The sequence below is a fragment of the Mycetomoellerius zeteki genome, unplaced genomic scaffold, assembly GCF_001594055.1.
Source record: "Mycetomoellerius zeteki isolate Tzet28-1 unplaced genomic scaffold, Tzet1.0 scaffold364, whole genome shotgun sequence".
In the NCBI taxonomy this organism is placed as follows: Eukaryota; Metazoa; Arthropoda; class Insecta; order Hymenoptera; family Formicidae; genus Mycetomoellerius; species Mycetomoellerius zeteki.
This window is the reverse complement of record NW_017257354.1, coordinates 555930-573122: the sequence shown is the minus strand read 5'-3', so window position 1 is coordinate 573122 and position 17193 is coordinate 555930. Positions and strand designations below refer to the sequence as shown.

General features: G+C 30.2%; 1 protein-coding gene across 1 annotated transcript; it reads left to right on the top strand.

The window, feature by feature from the left end:
• Positions 1–718: 718 nt before the first annotated feature.
• tj (Maf family bZIP transcription factor traffic jam) lies at positions 719–10824 on the top strand. Its single transcript, XM_018453055.1, has 4 exons — positions 719–808; positions 5465–6023; positions 9444–9769; positions 10422–10824. Exons 1-4 carry the CDS (start codon positions 728–730, stop codon positions 10788–10790), a joined length of 1335 nt encoding a protein of 444 aa, XP_018308557.1. The 5' UTR covers positions 719–727; the 3' UTR covers positions 10791–10824.
• The last annotated feature ends 6369 nt before the right edge of the window (positions 10825–17193 follow it).

Below are 17193 nucleotides of genomic sequence, written 5' to 3'. Positions count from 1 at the left end.
ATTTAATCAGAGTTTGTATTTACCGTAATCTATGTTAACTTTGTTTTATCGTGGTAGGGATTAATTTATCATTAGACTTGTGAGAGCGAATCATTACGACGCCATTACATCCATTTCCTCTAAGGAGGGAGTTAAATCTCTCTCTCTCTCTCTCTCTTTCTCTATTCATTATTATCGTTGAAATGTGTGCAGCCGGTACATACGTAAAATAATTTCTTTAAACGACAGAAATCTCTGTTCGCAAATTGCAAGTAAAATTGAAATAAGAAAGGGGATCAGAATTGGGCTGAGTTGGAAGTACGATCAAAGATAGAATTACGAGGCTGGTACGCATTGATGATAATTTAGAATACATAGCGACCCGCAAATCAGCTCGGCATCCAATTTCTTCTCTAATACAACCAACCTTTAGTGATTCGCTTCGATTTATCGAGGGAAGACTCATCGAAGCTTGGGCTTATTACAGCGAAGAGGATTGTCATTTCAGTACATCATCTGTCTAGCTTCCCCTTTGCTAGGATATTTAATAAAGAAATCACAAAGTGTTTAATCAGAGAAGGTGGTCACGACGCAACAAACAGCAGTGACGAATTGCTCGAGTGGTGGCGGAGGTGGTAGTGGCGGTGGAGACCGCAGCGGTGGCAGTGGCGACGGACAAGAGACGATCACGTATGCGACCGCGACTAATACGGTAGAGGAGGTGGAGGTAGAAGTCGACGAGGTAAAGATGGAAGCTGAGGATCATCTGGCAAGGGAGTACGTACAGGAGTTCGTCCTCGACCATTTGGATCCTGCTGTCAAGCGAGAGGTGAGCATGTAAGAATGGAGTATACTGAGAATGTTTCTAACATAATAAAATCGACTTGTTTTAAAAAGAAGTATATTTGATACTATTATATATATTTTTACAAGTAAATATTTGCATATAGATTTAGTGCTCTATGTATATTGGATAAGTTATATAATTCAGTCAGTTTACATCTCTATTAGAATTAATAACAGAAATAAGTAGGAAGAAGTTTTGAAGATCAATTATTAAAAAAATGTTTCCTTGAAAACTTACTCCTACTTCTTTTGAAATCTTCAAAAAAGTCATGATAATTGCAAAATAAAACGTGTGAGAGACAAGAAGAAAGTAATAAATGGCTCCTTATATTGTCATAGTAATTACAAAATATATTATTTATACTAATTATACTATAGGTATACTTGCAGGTTTTAATTAGTATATTATCTTTAAGAGGAATGAGATCATTAAGAGCCATTTCTAACATTCTTCTATTAAATATAAATTTATGTGGTAAAATTGATATGAGTTGCAAAATTTTTATTTTAAACATGATATTAAAATTTTTTAATCTCAGGATTTGAAATAGCGAATGCAATATGTCAGAATATATAAAAATGAAAGTTTTTAAAAATTACAGATATGTTTTAAAGAAATTTATGAGTTTTGACATATTCATAAACTTTATATACATGTTATAAGCTTGATGTTCCATTCTCATATCGCTTATATTTGAAACCACACATTACACAATAAATAGCTACTATATAACAATAATGTTATCAGTAATATACATCAAGTGTGTCTACAAATTAAGATGTCATTAAATAAAAACATATATCAGTATGTCAGATTTTAGATATTATTAAAGATACAGGATAATAATTATAATGATATCTTGCATTCAGGATTGAAAATATTTGGGACAGACGATAATCTTTTTAGAATTTTCATTCTCATTCAGAAAAGATCAGAAAAGATAATTTTCAAATAATCACAAGTGAAAGATAATTTCACTAGAGTTTTCGTATAATTATCTCGTTGCTGGATTATATCGTCCTAAAAAAGAAAACAAGATAAAATGTAATATACGTTATGTATAAATATAGTTATTATATTACCATCACGAGTGTAGTATGCAATATAACAATGTGTAGTACAAACAATGGCTTACCATATATGAGCGAAATGTGTTCTGTTATCTATTATGTGTAAATTAAATAAATAGTGATTTTGCAAGTTGACATTGATACATGATTGCTCTCGTGAAAAAGCGCTCATACTCGACATAGCATAATAGCGTGTTTAATTTTGTTAACATAACATTTATCTGATACTGTCTTGTTAATATCCATTCCATTGTTTAATGAAAATAGAAAATAATACATGCTACAATGATTAGGTAAACATTATACGATCAAAATAGAAATCTGCAATTACACATTAACTTTTTTACATATGTAATACGATGACCTTTACTAGAAAAATGAATAACGCATTTCAATCAAAACTTTTAATTAAAATGTTTTAATGATAAACTGAATAAAAAATATTTGGTTTATTACACCGATTTTATAGTATTAAATAATAAATAAGGCACACTTTTAAAACGCTGAAAATAAATTTTCAAATCACCGAAATTCGGTGAAAAATCAAAAATCGCAGAAAAAAAAAATATAAAAGCATTTAAAAGCTGGAATCTTGTATTTTAACATGCCTTTGGCCGTTTATCAAAGTATTATTTTTACAATTTTATCTTAACAAAGACCACATTGCCATGTTTCTCAAAATTACATACATTAAACAATCTGTAGCTTGAAAATAAATTTTTTTAATTTAATATTTTTACAAAAAAGTACAGAGTTTTAATCAAATTAAGCGACATTGTGAAGTTAAACCAGTATATTTTACAACGAACGTCAAAATTCGACGAAAAATCATCGCAAAAATTTTTTATCTTTCCAATTCTGCAGAATGAAATTTAACCCTTGCCGTACAAACGTTCTTGTTAGTACTTATTTAGTGTAGACGGAAGTTGTTAACGAACAGCGTGTTTTTTTTTTAATGAATTAAGTGGTTAAAAAAATATTTAAAAATTCATGTAACTTTTTTAACTATTCTAAATGAAAGATTTATAGATAATTTAAAAAATCGCCTGGACAAAAATTACTTCCGTTTGTGCGGTAAAGGTTAAAAACGACCAAAAGCACGTTAAAGTACAAACTTTGAGCTTCAAAATATTTTTTTAACTTGTTGCGGTAATTTTTTGTCAACAACTTTGTAAAAAATACAGATTTAGTTTTAAAGTTGCATAATTCGGTCAAAACTATAAGAAAATTATTTAAAAAAATATTTTGTAGGTTAACTTTTGTATCTTTTTGTAAAAGTAGATATTAAATTTTTTGAGCAAAAGACTTTGTCCAGCTGCAGATTATTGAATATAAGTAATTTTAAGGAACATAATAATGTTATTTTCATTGAGATACAGAAAAAAAGATAAAAATTTTGTGAAAAAAACGGCATTTTTGAGAAACAAAAGCATGTTAAAATTAACAAATTTCGAGCTTTTTAAATGCTTCTTTATTTTTTGTCTGCTATGATTTTTTTACCGAGATTTGATCATTTGAAAATTATGTAATTTTAAGCGGTGTTCCCTATTTTTTTGTTGAACAGTGTATATAATTGTGATTTATTTGAAATAATTGTAAGCGACAAAAATTCTATCGTATAATGTTTAGGTTTTTGAATTATTTTATCTTTTTCGTGTTATAATATTGAATAGGATAAAACAAAGTTTTAAATATTGATCGCTTTGGCTATTATTTATTTGAGTATTGTCAATTCCTGTTACAAAACAGGAAAGAAAGAAAATAATACAGAAATATTCTTATCATAAATGAAATGTTCAGACGGGCTTATCTGTAATATCTAAGTGATATTAAAATTAATAAGACTGATTTTTACTTGTTTTAGTAAAATAAAATAGATGGCCAATATTATTTCTTTTCACAAGAGGGATATAGCCGTGCTTCGCGCGTAACGGCTGATAGATTGTCATTTCTATTCAATATGGCAAATAATCTCTTAAGAGTATCTCTTCAATTACATCAATTACGATATTCCAATAACATCTAAACCAATCGAATTCATAATAGATACCTATATTTATGTTGGCTGAAATTTTTATTACACAATAAAAATGTTTCCTTCATGTGTCCTATGAACAAAGATATGAATTGCAGCGCAAAGTCTGAATTGCAATATTTTTATTTAAGTAGATAATATCGAAAGTCATCCGAAAAAGTACTTTCGATTACAAATGGTTCTAGTAGTTCTTGTAGTTAATATTGGCAGTCGATTGTATAAGAAAACTAAGGACTTAAGCAAATAAGACGTGGAAATTTGCGGAAGAAGCAATATGATAGGTATCTTTTGCGCTTATCTTTGCCCTTTGCATCATGAAGGGACTCTCCAAGTTCCATCTTTTTCCGCTTAATTTTTAATTATTTTGATGAATTTCATGACATTAAATACCGGCTTTTTGTTTCCGTAGAACATGAAAAAATATTTAAAAAAGTAGGCGACCATAAATTTTTATTTGCGTAATTACTATATATCTAACTAAAGTAATCAAAATTTATGCTTAAAAATACATTATTTACTAAACTGTTATTAATATCAAAATGGCAATTTAAGTACTTATTTAGGACATCTTAGAATGTCTTTTAAAATTTTTCACTCTTTTTAGAATTTTTCATCATTTTCAGATTTTTTCGGTACGTTATCTTTTTTTATTATAAATTGATAACCTCTGAAAAATATGGAAGGATCGATTGTAAATAAATAATTGGAGTGTCTCTCTTATAATGATATTCTAGATTATTTGGATTACTGAATACACTAATGTGAGGTCAAAATTTTCAAATTTTAAAATCCAAAATGACGGAACCGTATGGATGGATTGCGACGGAAAACGAAAAAAATAGTCTTATTATTTTAATACTTAGTTTCTTGGTATTTTGGTCGGTGCATTTGTGAATTTGAGGTTATTATTAAAACCTGTCCTTACTAAATAATTTATTTTTATGTATATGAAATACTACACATTTTACTAAAAATTATTTGAATTATTCATTCGTCATACTGAATCAGCCATTGAATTTTTAAATGACTTTTGATTTGTAATCAGTGATCAAAAAATCCTCTGGTTCAAAGTTTCAAAAATAATTGGACTCATACAAAAATTTAAAGGATTAAGAAGAAGCAGTACGTTCATTAGCTACCACATTATTTACAGATGTTTTAATATCATAAAAGATACATTTTTTATCATTTATTATAACCTTTAAGTACTGAGATAAAATAATAGATACTGTAACACTTTTACTGAGATTGGTTCCTGGGATTTCAATTAAAAAAAAACTGGAATAAAAACACAAGAGTGTTATAAATCTATGTTTTTATTAATTAAAACGTTATAAATCAGTTTTTATGAAAGTACTGAAAATGAGACAGATATAGTGTTTTTTTTTTTTTTCATATGGTCCCACGGATCAACCTCAGTACTTGAGGATTAATATGGATAAAATAAGCAACTTAAATTTTTCGCTTATTAATCGACTATTATGTCCTCGATCATGCTCATTGTTGACATCGATAAAAAATAACATTTTGCAGGTACGAATGGGTTCACCGACGGTAATGGTAAATGGCAGCGTTGTACAGCTTCCGGGACAAGTGCAATCGCAAGGACTGACTCTGGCACCATTAACGCCACCCGCGCACGAGTTAGAACAACCGCATCCACTATATGGTCAGCCCCATATTCAAGTGCAACATGGCGTCTTAGTAAAGGCACCGCCTGGTGCCGTGGCGCATCTCACCACGCTGTCACATCCGGGCACGCCGCCGGATACGCCGCCTGTATCGACATCTCCACCGCCATTGCAACTTCACCGCAGCGATCGAGATTCTCGCGATGCTCGTGATCTTCGCGACCGTGGCGGTATACTACTGCAGTTGCAGCAACCAGCAGCGTTGGTACAGGAAGAGATGCAAGTGGGTACAAGTGGCATGGGTTGGCTGACGCAGTCATTGAGACAAGAACCGCTGGACCTGAGACCCCACTGTCCTCAAGAGCAAACTCCGGAGACTCATCATGAGTCCTGGTCAGCAACACCGGCGCATCATCATTTTCAGGAGTTGCAACATCTTCCGCGACACACTAGGCACACTAGTAAGTACAATAACAGTCAATTCATTTTTGGTAAAGAAAAAACAAATTATTTATTAGCGAAATATTGTTTGCAAACATTGCATGCGAAAAGTTTGCAATCAACTGTCGAATATCTGCGAAAATTGAATATGTTGCTTACATCAATGTTTACTTTGGGTGTTTGTCGCTTTTTTATCTTATCGCTTCTAGAGAAAATGTTTAACGAACTGTTTGCAAATAGCAATCAAACAAATAAAAAATAACAACTTATCGCAAATTGTTTATTAACAATTTATATAAGCTTTGACGAACAAATGTTCACATAAAAAATAAAGCAGTTCGCGATTTATTCACAAACTATTTGTCGACTTCGATGAAAATACATATCTTTTATTAAGATTAATTCAATACAGTAGTAATTTGATAATTTCAAAGTCAATTCTTGGAAACGTAGACTATTTCTTTTAGGGGTAGAAAAAAAGATGTAATTACATATATCCCTAAAAAAATACTTTCCTTCTAAATTGTTTGTCGTGGATAAAATATTTGCAATATATTCTTGATGGCTATCCACTTGATTTTATTTCTTCCATCATAAAAAGAAGATTGTTTTCTATATTTGTTCAGCTCAACAATAAAAATAATCAATCTTATGATTCTATGAAACATAAGGTTGATTAAACAATAATAAGATTAAAAGACCGCTAATGTTAAACATAATACTTTAAATTAAGAAGCGCCATAATGGTCAGAAAGTTAAGATGTTGAACTATTGTAAATTCATTTAAATGAATTAATTTCGGAAATTATAATTGCGTGCCGATATGATTGTCGGACTTTCAACGCAATCAAATCTGAAAAGGTTGATTATTTTACAATTCTATTTATTTTGAAAATTGTTAATAAACTTATTCAATTTAAAAAGCAGAGTTCTTATGTTTAAATTAGTTTTTTTTCAGGCATACCAATAAACTCAACAGATTTACTAAAATACTTTAGGATCCCTTACTTACACTGTCATGTTCTAACGTAGTTTACAAGATAGAGTGTTTAAATTGTGATTCAACATATGTGAGATAGATGCGTAGACTATTAATTAAAGGATAGACTTGACGAGTAAAAAAATAATATTTGAAGAAGCTTCATACAACAGTTATCACCGAACACAGATTTGAATAAGGTCACGATTTTGATTGGGCCAACGTACAAATTTTAGACGATGAAATTCATTTTAAAGGAGGACACTACCACCCTTGAGGTTTAAAAAAATCAAAAATTTTTTTTACTTAATTTTATAATTCGTATTGTTAAGAATAATATTTATAATTTTAAATCGGTATCTCAACTGTATAATCCCGTTAGAGCCAATATTTTGTATCTCCTCACCTCGCCGTTGAGTTTGCTCCAAGCGGCGGACATCGCACAGATAAAAGGAAACTCTAAATTTTCGAAGAAACAAATTTTGGCAGATAGATGTTGCTACTTGTAAAATGTATGGCACAGGCATTGCAAACTAAAGGCACAATTCCGATTTATAATTTTATAAGCAAAAAGTTCTGAAAACTTTAAACGCGTTTTTCTCAAAACGAGGTTTTTAAAGTCGGTGTACACGATAACTTTTACAATTCTTAATCGATTCACTTGAAATTTGCACAGATTATTCTCAGATGTTTAAGTTAAAGAAGTACGTAGGATTTTTGCCATATATTGAAAACTTTTTTGTTATTAACATTAAAAGGTGTAATTTTATGGTCGAAAATATTATTTTTTTTTCAAACATTTACCATTTTTACAAAAATAAATATTTTAAAGTAATTCTACTACGTACTTCACTAGCTTTAAGTATGTAGATAATAAAAATTTTTAGAATTTTGTTCCACATCAAAAGATGTAGAAAATTCCATGTACACCGCATATGCACTGGGCAAAAAAGGAGGCTCAATGCTGCTGAAATAGGGCCACCATTTTGTATGATAAAAATTCAAAAAAATTTTTTTGTACTCTCGAAAGTTCATATAATAAAGCCCTTAAAAATGATTTTTGATTAACTTTATTAGCTTATTGCAAAAAATTGCCAAAATTAGATATCATTTTTAGAGTGGTGTTCTCCCTTAATAAACGCTTATAATATCTGAAATAATACATTATTATTTTATATTACATTATTATATATTAACAAGCAACATAAAGCGTTAAATTTATAAAGCGACATAGACCTATTAGATTCCATCTATTGTGAGTTGATTAGTTAGTGGCGAAATATGAGCTCTCTCTCTCATTGTTGGTTCTTATTTTGTACACGATAGATAGATCGCGGAGGAGATTGCTATTTATACTTAATATTTGAACTTAATATTTGAACCTTTTTATCTAAAGTTGCATTTTACATCAGTTTGGAAGGTGTAATCTCTCTTCTTGCTTTGTAAGTTTATTGTTAACCATTTAAATATATTTTAAACTTAGCTTTTCCACATATATTAATTGTATTTTATGTAACTAGTTGATTTTTTCAACTTAGATCTTTTCACTTTGACCATTGTTTTATTATTTGACTCTTTCGGCGTTGGGAGACTGCCAGGAGGAAAGATTACATCTTGTTCACCTTTCCGTTACTACATATTTTTTTCTGACTGTTACACTGAAGAGAATTCAAATCCAGGAATGAGATCTAGAATTGAAACGTTTTTATGCTGTACATATAATATATTGAATTTTAAGAGATTTAATTACTGATTTCTTTATGCATCAACAACTGCGAGGCTTGCACAGGCTCTTCATTTTATTGATTTACTCATTATAGTTACCTTTCTTTTTAATTTTAATATTTAGATTTTTGTTATTATCTTTTAAATTTGATTTATGACAATGAAAATAATAATATATAAAATAAATAAACTATAAAAATGTGTTGTTTAATAAAAACAGAATGTTATGAACATAACTTTCGTATAATTTATTTAGAATATAAATATTAATATTTGTGGTATAGGTATCGTATGTTTATCGAACATCTTTAATTTATTACAAAAACATTACTTTATATATAGTATATATATATATATATATATTATATAAAAATACAGTATATATAGTATATATGTATACATATACATATATAAAAAAAATATATATATATATACAGGATCATTCTGGCATGAAATGTAGAGGAAGATTATTTCTATCGTATTAATATGGTATGTAATTATAATAATTAATTGTTTTAAAAGTTGAATACCGAAATTGTGGAAACGGTACCTGATGTCCCTCTTACTCAAATTAATAAAAAGAAAACAATTAATAGCTGCTGAAGATTAAAAAAGAAAGAAACGTTTAATAGTATGATACATGCTAATTCATTTTTCTTGCTTCTCAATATTTCGTCATTTTCTATTACTTTTTCTAACGTGTTTTGAATTTGCCACATGGATATTGTTGTCACAGGTGGATACCTGGCAATGTCAAGTCATCTAGAGTATTACAGTGGTCCAGGTACAGGAGGAGGAATGCTTCCCACGGGCGGGGGTGTAATGCAGGGGATGGAGGATAGCATGCAAGGCTTATCAATACAACCGGGCAGACCATTGAGCGTATGCTCCGTGAGTTCTTGCGGCGCCGGTGGGCCCACTCCAGCTCATCGCTCGGGTAACGGCTTGTACTCCAATTGTAACGGTACGAATCCTCAAGACGAACTCATGGATGATGAACTTTTGATGTCACTTTCTGTACGCGAACTCAACAAACGTCTCCATGGTTGTCCACGAGAACAGGTGAGTGATTCTTTTGTTTTTTATTTGTGTATAGCAAAATTACTTTGGAAATTTCCGATATTTCAAATCAAGGATTGAAACTAATGAATATCGATAACTTTAATAGTCTTTTACAATAAGTTAAATAAAACTGATATAATTTTAATTTAATTTTTACGCTTTATTTTTTTAATATGAAATTAATATGCATGAGAATAATTATCGTCTGTCTATCTATATTTTGAGCACAATAAAATTATCGGTTTTCATCCTTATTATAAAATTTTGATAAGTTAATATACTAATTATAATAATCAGACTTTTATATTCCAAACAAGTTGAAGCTAAACAACTTTTTTATTCTTAACATTTTCCTTCAGTTGTTACTTTTATGATTATACAACAGCACACACGTAAAATGCAAACTTATTATGTGCTATTACATACAATATAATGTATACGTATATATATAATCTATGTATACAATATAATCTATGTATACAATGAATTATACATTTTTTCGATTTTTATTTTATATATTACCTATACATAATTTCGTGGCAAATGCTGCTGAGGAAAAAAGATAAAGAATAAACATAAATTAAGAATGTTAAGAATATAAAGGTGTCGAAAAGGCTCAAATATATGATTAAATCTACGATTGTGTGCGAAGGTGGTGCGGCTGAAGCAAAAGCGACGAACGTTAAAGAATCGTGGTTACGCTCAGAACTGTCGCAGCAAACGGCTACAGCAACGGCAGGACCTTGAGAGCACTAATCGGAACTTGCAGAATGAACTCCAGCGTGCGAAGATCGAGCTGACACGGATTCAACAGGAACGCGACCTCTACAAGCAAAGATACGATATGTTGAGAACGCGACAGAGTCATCATCACAATCACAATCATAGCCATCATCAACAGCAGATGACGCAGCAACAGCAACAGCAGCAGCAACAACAACATCAAACCCAAAGTCAGCAACCGCATCCACAACAACAGCAACACCAACCAGCACCAGCGAGCCCCGAAGTCTATCTGTGACATCGACAGCGCCGAGGAGGCGCTTGTTGGACTTGAACAGTCATTTGTCGCATCAATGGATTCTTCTATTGGTGAGTAATTACAAACCGGCAATATTATAATATACGTAGACTGTACGTTACAATGCACAATGTAACACTTGCTCAAAATTTAGGAAGACAGAAATATCTCACTTAATTGTGTACATTATACGTATTATATAAAATGATTCCGGAATTGCGATAAATTTAAAGTGATCTCCTTAAATTGAACAGCTTTTGTTAAATAATCTAGACCCGCGCGCGCGCGCGCGCGCGCGGCGATACCTAGTTAAAGCTATGTTTCATCGAACATTATTAACGATTGTGAAGATTTAGCGCTTCTTTTAATTTGTCACAAATTGTCCGGAATCACTCTTTATATTTACGATCTCTAAATATATCAAATGACTTGGATATTCAAGTGTGTATACAAAAAGGCCGTTTGACAATGTTACTGCATAATTGTCGAGGTGATACCAAAGCATTGTGTACGCAATATTAAGTGAAAATGGGTTGATGAGATTAAGTACACATTAATGAAGAACACACTGTATTCGGTCAAGGCAATTCTTCGTGTCTAATAATATTTCTTATGAATTTATACAATTTCTAATTCAAGCTAACTGTGCGCCGATTATTTGTCGGTTTTGAAACAGTCCTAAACCGAAGCTGAAGTAGTAATTCCATAAATTAAAGTAACAAGCAATTTAATATTGTTACTGTCCAAACAACAAAAAGTTTAAAATCAGATCATAAGACGTTTTTTGCGTCTAAAAGATGTCTTATGTCATAATTTTAGACTTTGTGTTGTTTGGGTAGTATCATAAACTCTCTTTTTCTTTTCAAATGACTACAAATATGGTATATATACATGTACATATATAGTATATTTTTCTTTGTTTTCAAATCTACGGTCCATAAGATTTTTATTATTTAAAACCTATTATGTACTCAATTTTATTCACCATTTCTGCTACTGTTTCTGACATATTCTTAATATATAAAAAAGTTATAATCCTTCTGTCTATAGTTTAAGGAAAAGAATAAAAAGCTGACAAATAAATTGGATAGTGGAGTGGATAATGTAATACATTCACATTATCATTACCCTCCACTCCACTTTATTCTTTTCCTTACACTACTAAATATCAAATCAATAGTAAATATCAAGTATTATAATACCATTTTTTAATAGGACTTTAACTTTTATTATTAGCTCCAAATTGTTTTGGTGAAACATAGGATTCGACAAAACGCTAAACTATACATCGTGCCTATCTTATAACACATGAAATGATTTGATAGAAAAGATAGATATCCCCCCCAAAAACATGTATTTATCCGATAAAGGATAGATGTTTCCCTCATGGAAACACATGTATATAAATTTCAATATATATGTATATATGTATAATACATCATAAAATTATAATTATATTATCACCTGGGAAAAAATGGTCCATGCATGATTGTACATGATTATACATGGGCATACAAAATCATGCATTAAATAAATCGAAATCTATTCATAACAGCAAATAAATCTTTGAACTGCGCAAACGTCAACTAGCTTTGCTACTTGGAAACATGAGCAAGCAGTACGCAATTTTATGAACGAACCTATCTTTCCCGCTTCTCTCACTTTATTTGCAACGCCATTTTTGCTGACACCGCTGTTCGGCGATGAAACCATCGGGATGGAACGTCGGTAAACAATACGTTCACCTCTTTCCTCAGTCTCGAAACCCGCAGCTTGGTAGGAAGCAAGAGAAAGAACAAAAGCCGGGATTGCCAAAACCGTCCTTTACAAATTCAGAGGATTCTAGAAATATCGTATATTTCTTCTGGATCATCAATATACATATGTATATTAACAAGGAAATGTATTTAGTGCTTTTTTTACATTATCATTTCTGTTTAATCAATCTGTTCACATTGATATTTCAAAAACGATCTTTAAATGAAGAATAAAGAAATTGACTTCAATGAGGTTATTTTTGAATAATTTGTGTTACGATATGTTGTACCTTAAGGCCATCACACGTACGATTTGCTTGAAACCTTACGATTACGACTAAAAATTTTGTATGTGTAATGGCCTTTACCTTGATAAAATTTTGAAGAAATTAAATTTTTTAAGGCGCTTTCAGACGATGGCCAAGTACAGGCCAACTTTGCAAAATTTTTGCAAGAAGGAAGAATGGAAATTTTATTTTGAGACTCAGAACAAAATCTTTTAACGCATAAGATCAAATTAGATTCTATCGGTCTAATTAACTTAATTAATTCATATCCGGTGACACACGCGCGCATCTTTAGTATGTTTAAAAATTATGTCTTTGATAAATATTGTGTATATATTGAGATTAAATAGTGGAAAGTCATGCGCTCCTAGGCAGGATGAGGAAGTAAGGTGATTTTTAAGCCTCATTATGTAAACGGAGGTCAAATTTGTGTCCAAACGATTTTTTAAATTATGTATATTTTGAAAGCAAGTGAGTACGAGAACACCGTTCTGCTCCTAAATAAAACTTCAACTTGTGGAGTGGGATTAGGTGCCCGTGAAAGCCCGACAGTGGGCGTCATTTTTTCGCTGAGAGCGGATATTCAAAATCGAACGCGGACACAAATGAACCCCGTTTACGGTGAGGGTTGATAATGTTATATATCGCAGAAATAAGACGTTATTTGATAAACTTATTTTATTAATAACCTTCTAACGAATAACGAGCGACGGCTAAAATCTGTTGGAGGTCACTCAGGGTTATGATCTTAACAACTTATATCAAAGTCAAGATCATCGGAGGTTACCTCCCCTATAATACTGAAATTTCTTTGATTTTCTTATGAAATCAATACCCGAACCTTCTGTTCGTGCATGAATTAATTCTGTAAAAAAAATTTTGCAATCCGTAATACCAATTCGAAGATTCTAGTTGCATTGTAATTTGTGATAGGTAATTGGCGTCGCTCTAGCGACGCCAATTATCTATTTCAAATTCTCTTAATATTTATAAGTTTAATTTCCTAATAGATAACATAGATAAAGTGTGATATAAAGAATTATTTTTTTAATTTTGATATAATGTTTTAGAATCACCTTATCATTCTTTGAAATTATTGCCATTATTAAAAATATTACTTACAAATAGTGAATTTTCAAAACGTTAGAAGTTAAATCTTGTTGGATGAATTTAAGGATTGCATATAGATATTATTAAGATATAAATAGTAATTAAACTCTATTGTAATTCAAATATCAGAATTAAAATTTCTACTAATATTATGGAAATAAATAATATTTTAAAGATATCATATAGATATTTCTAATTGAATATAGTATATAATCTTTCTATACGACGAGCAAAGGACAGATATGAAAATAAGAAAATAATTGGAAGAGTTACTTTTTATGTACGTGACACCAGTGATATCGAAACAGATTTTGTCATGCGAAAGCTGCGTTCAATGATTGTCAGGCATGGAAGAGGATAAAGTTCTAATGAGAATTTAATAGACTTGTCCACAAGGGTCGTTTGACAATGGCTCGTTTTCGACCCTCACAGAATCCCCGAACAGACGTCGCATGTCAAGTTGACAGATTGACTGTCCGTTTCAACAGATTCGTTTAACAGCTCTTGTTATAATAGCTTTCGTTTAATTAAGGATGTATCTGAGCTATTCCAAAGTACCAAATTGATGAAACTTCGGGAAACTCTTCCTTTGTTATCTATAATATATTATACTAAAAAAAATTTCAAGTAGATTTACTAAACCGTTAGAGAGTAATTATTATTTTAATTATGATGATTATAAAAATTTAATACTGGTACTGGCCAATTAATAGTTTATTTTAAGTATTAAAAATATTATTAATATTATAGTATTTTTAATATTCAAAATAGATGATTAATTGGCCAGTATTAGTATCAAAGTTTTATAAGAGATGTTTTCTTACAGGAAACGCAACTTTATCGAATATAATTAATAATAAAAGTAGAAGAAATAGTACTAAAAATTTAATTTTTTTATGCGTATAGATCCTAAATAACTGGAACTTTTTGCAAAATTAGATTAATTTTCACAACACGGTTTCAGAGAAATTATTATTCATAATAATTTCGCGGTACGTATGTATAGCTCAATATGGCATATTCTGCCATATTCTGCCATAATAATATATTTATATTGTTTAAATAATACATATTTCTTTAACATCTTTTTTAATCATATTCCAATTACTTTTTCCATTTTGTACTGGTAAATAATATTTTGTTATAGAAAGTTGAAAAATGACAAGTAAAGTTAATAAAATATTGAAAAAGTGAAAAATAACTTTTAAAAATAAATATATTGTATTATCTACCATTTATATAAGTTATCACTAGATTTACTACACGTTTGGCGCAGTTATGCAAATATTTCGAATTTGGGGGACTTTTGTCAACGATTGTATCTCAGATACATCCTTAAATCCAGATATAAAATAATCCAATTGTAAAATTTTCCAAAATACTTTATTTTCGATTTTACGTATTATGTAATTTCGAATATATAAATTAATTTAAAGAATGAAAGGTATTTTCAAAAATTCTGTTTCTTCTATTATATATGTATACAGTGCAGAGAGGGGCGGAAATACGTAGTACAAGGAAGGAGTAATTATACAATTTAATTAAATCAAAATGATAGAATACATTTTTTGTTTTTTCGAATAAGGTCTCATTTTCAAGAAAAAAGATTTTGAAAGTTATTAAATTGCATTTATTTGACTGATATTTGACGTAATGGTTTTTGTCACAAATATTTTATACGATCTGTTTCTTATCAGGACTAACTAAATAATTGGATAATACATTATTAAATTCATAATTTTTTATTATATAAATACTGCATAAATAAGTACGAGTACATATACTTTTAATGCGATAACATCTTACATATTGCTAAAAAACACAATTTTTTCTCTATTTATTATCTGTATTGATAATCAAACTCGAATCAAAATAATATTAAAATCACAGTTTTAAATAAAATCAATTATCATAAAAATCGAGTATCATATATATATATGTATATTAAGTTTTAAACATATATACATGTCTACAAAACTGATAAATCATGAAATTAGTAGTATATTATCTGTTTCTTGATCACTTAAATTTTAACAGTCATACGAACTTCCGCGCGTAGGACCGGCTGTCTTTAATATAATAGTATCCCGTCGGTGCACAAACTTAAGATAACTTCACGTTCGTTTCGTATACTTATTGAGCATACATGGAATTTGATCGGTTCAACCGTTATTGAAATAGATATGAAAAAGCACTGATAGCGTGCTTCCCGAATGCACTATCCTGATCTCTGCGGAGTGTAGAAAGTGCAAAATGCAGAGAATGGCTGCGTTTGACATTGGCAGTTTCCAAACAAATCCGACTATCCGTAATTATAACGGTAACACGTTATTTTTTTAAGGTAACGTTCCTATAGTTCTACAATTTAATATGTAATATGTCAGCTTTTCAGTTTAGGATTGTATTTCAAGGCCAACAAATAATCTATGTGTAGTTTGCTTGAACTGGAAATTGTAAAGTTGGCACAAAACATCTATTATTAAACACCAAGATCCGTCTTGACTGAATGTAGCACTCTTCAATGATTTGTGTTAAACATTTTTCAGTTCATTTTTCACTACCCTTCTCTTTCTATGAAGCTGAAAACTAAATACATATTTTGCAAAGTTCTATATTTTATGTTATAATAATATAAGATATATTTTAATATAAAGTCTAACATAAATTACATTATGTTTTGATATAAAGAATACGTATTATTTCTATAAAAAAAATATTAATTTATTTTTTAAGACAAATGTTTTTACAGAATTTTTTAACATCTCGTATTTGTAATGCTTTTGTTTGCTTATTACATTTAAAATAATCCAATAATAAATAAATAAATTATCAAAAATGTATTTAGGAATTATATTTTTGTAAAATATTTCTCTCATCTCTCCATTTATAATTACAAATATGTATTTGTAAGCAAGTGAATATGGAGTGGTCATACAGGGGAAAAGGAGGGACTTCTGAAGCAGAAGGATTATTGTAGAAGATAGAGATAAGCCACGATGTCAGCGTGACTTGACAATAAAGCTCATCTCACTTCCGGTTTGTTCTCGAGGTTCCTCAGTTCTTCCCCTCGTCAACCCACCTGTTTCGACACTTTCGATACAGCTCACCACGGCATTGACTATCTTGCCTATCACTTTGTTCTATAGATTGACAGACTATTTGACAAAACACATGTGAATTATAAAATACGAAACTCAAATCCTTAAACAATTTACATTTTCCTCCCTTTTCTTTTCTTTCTACAATAAT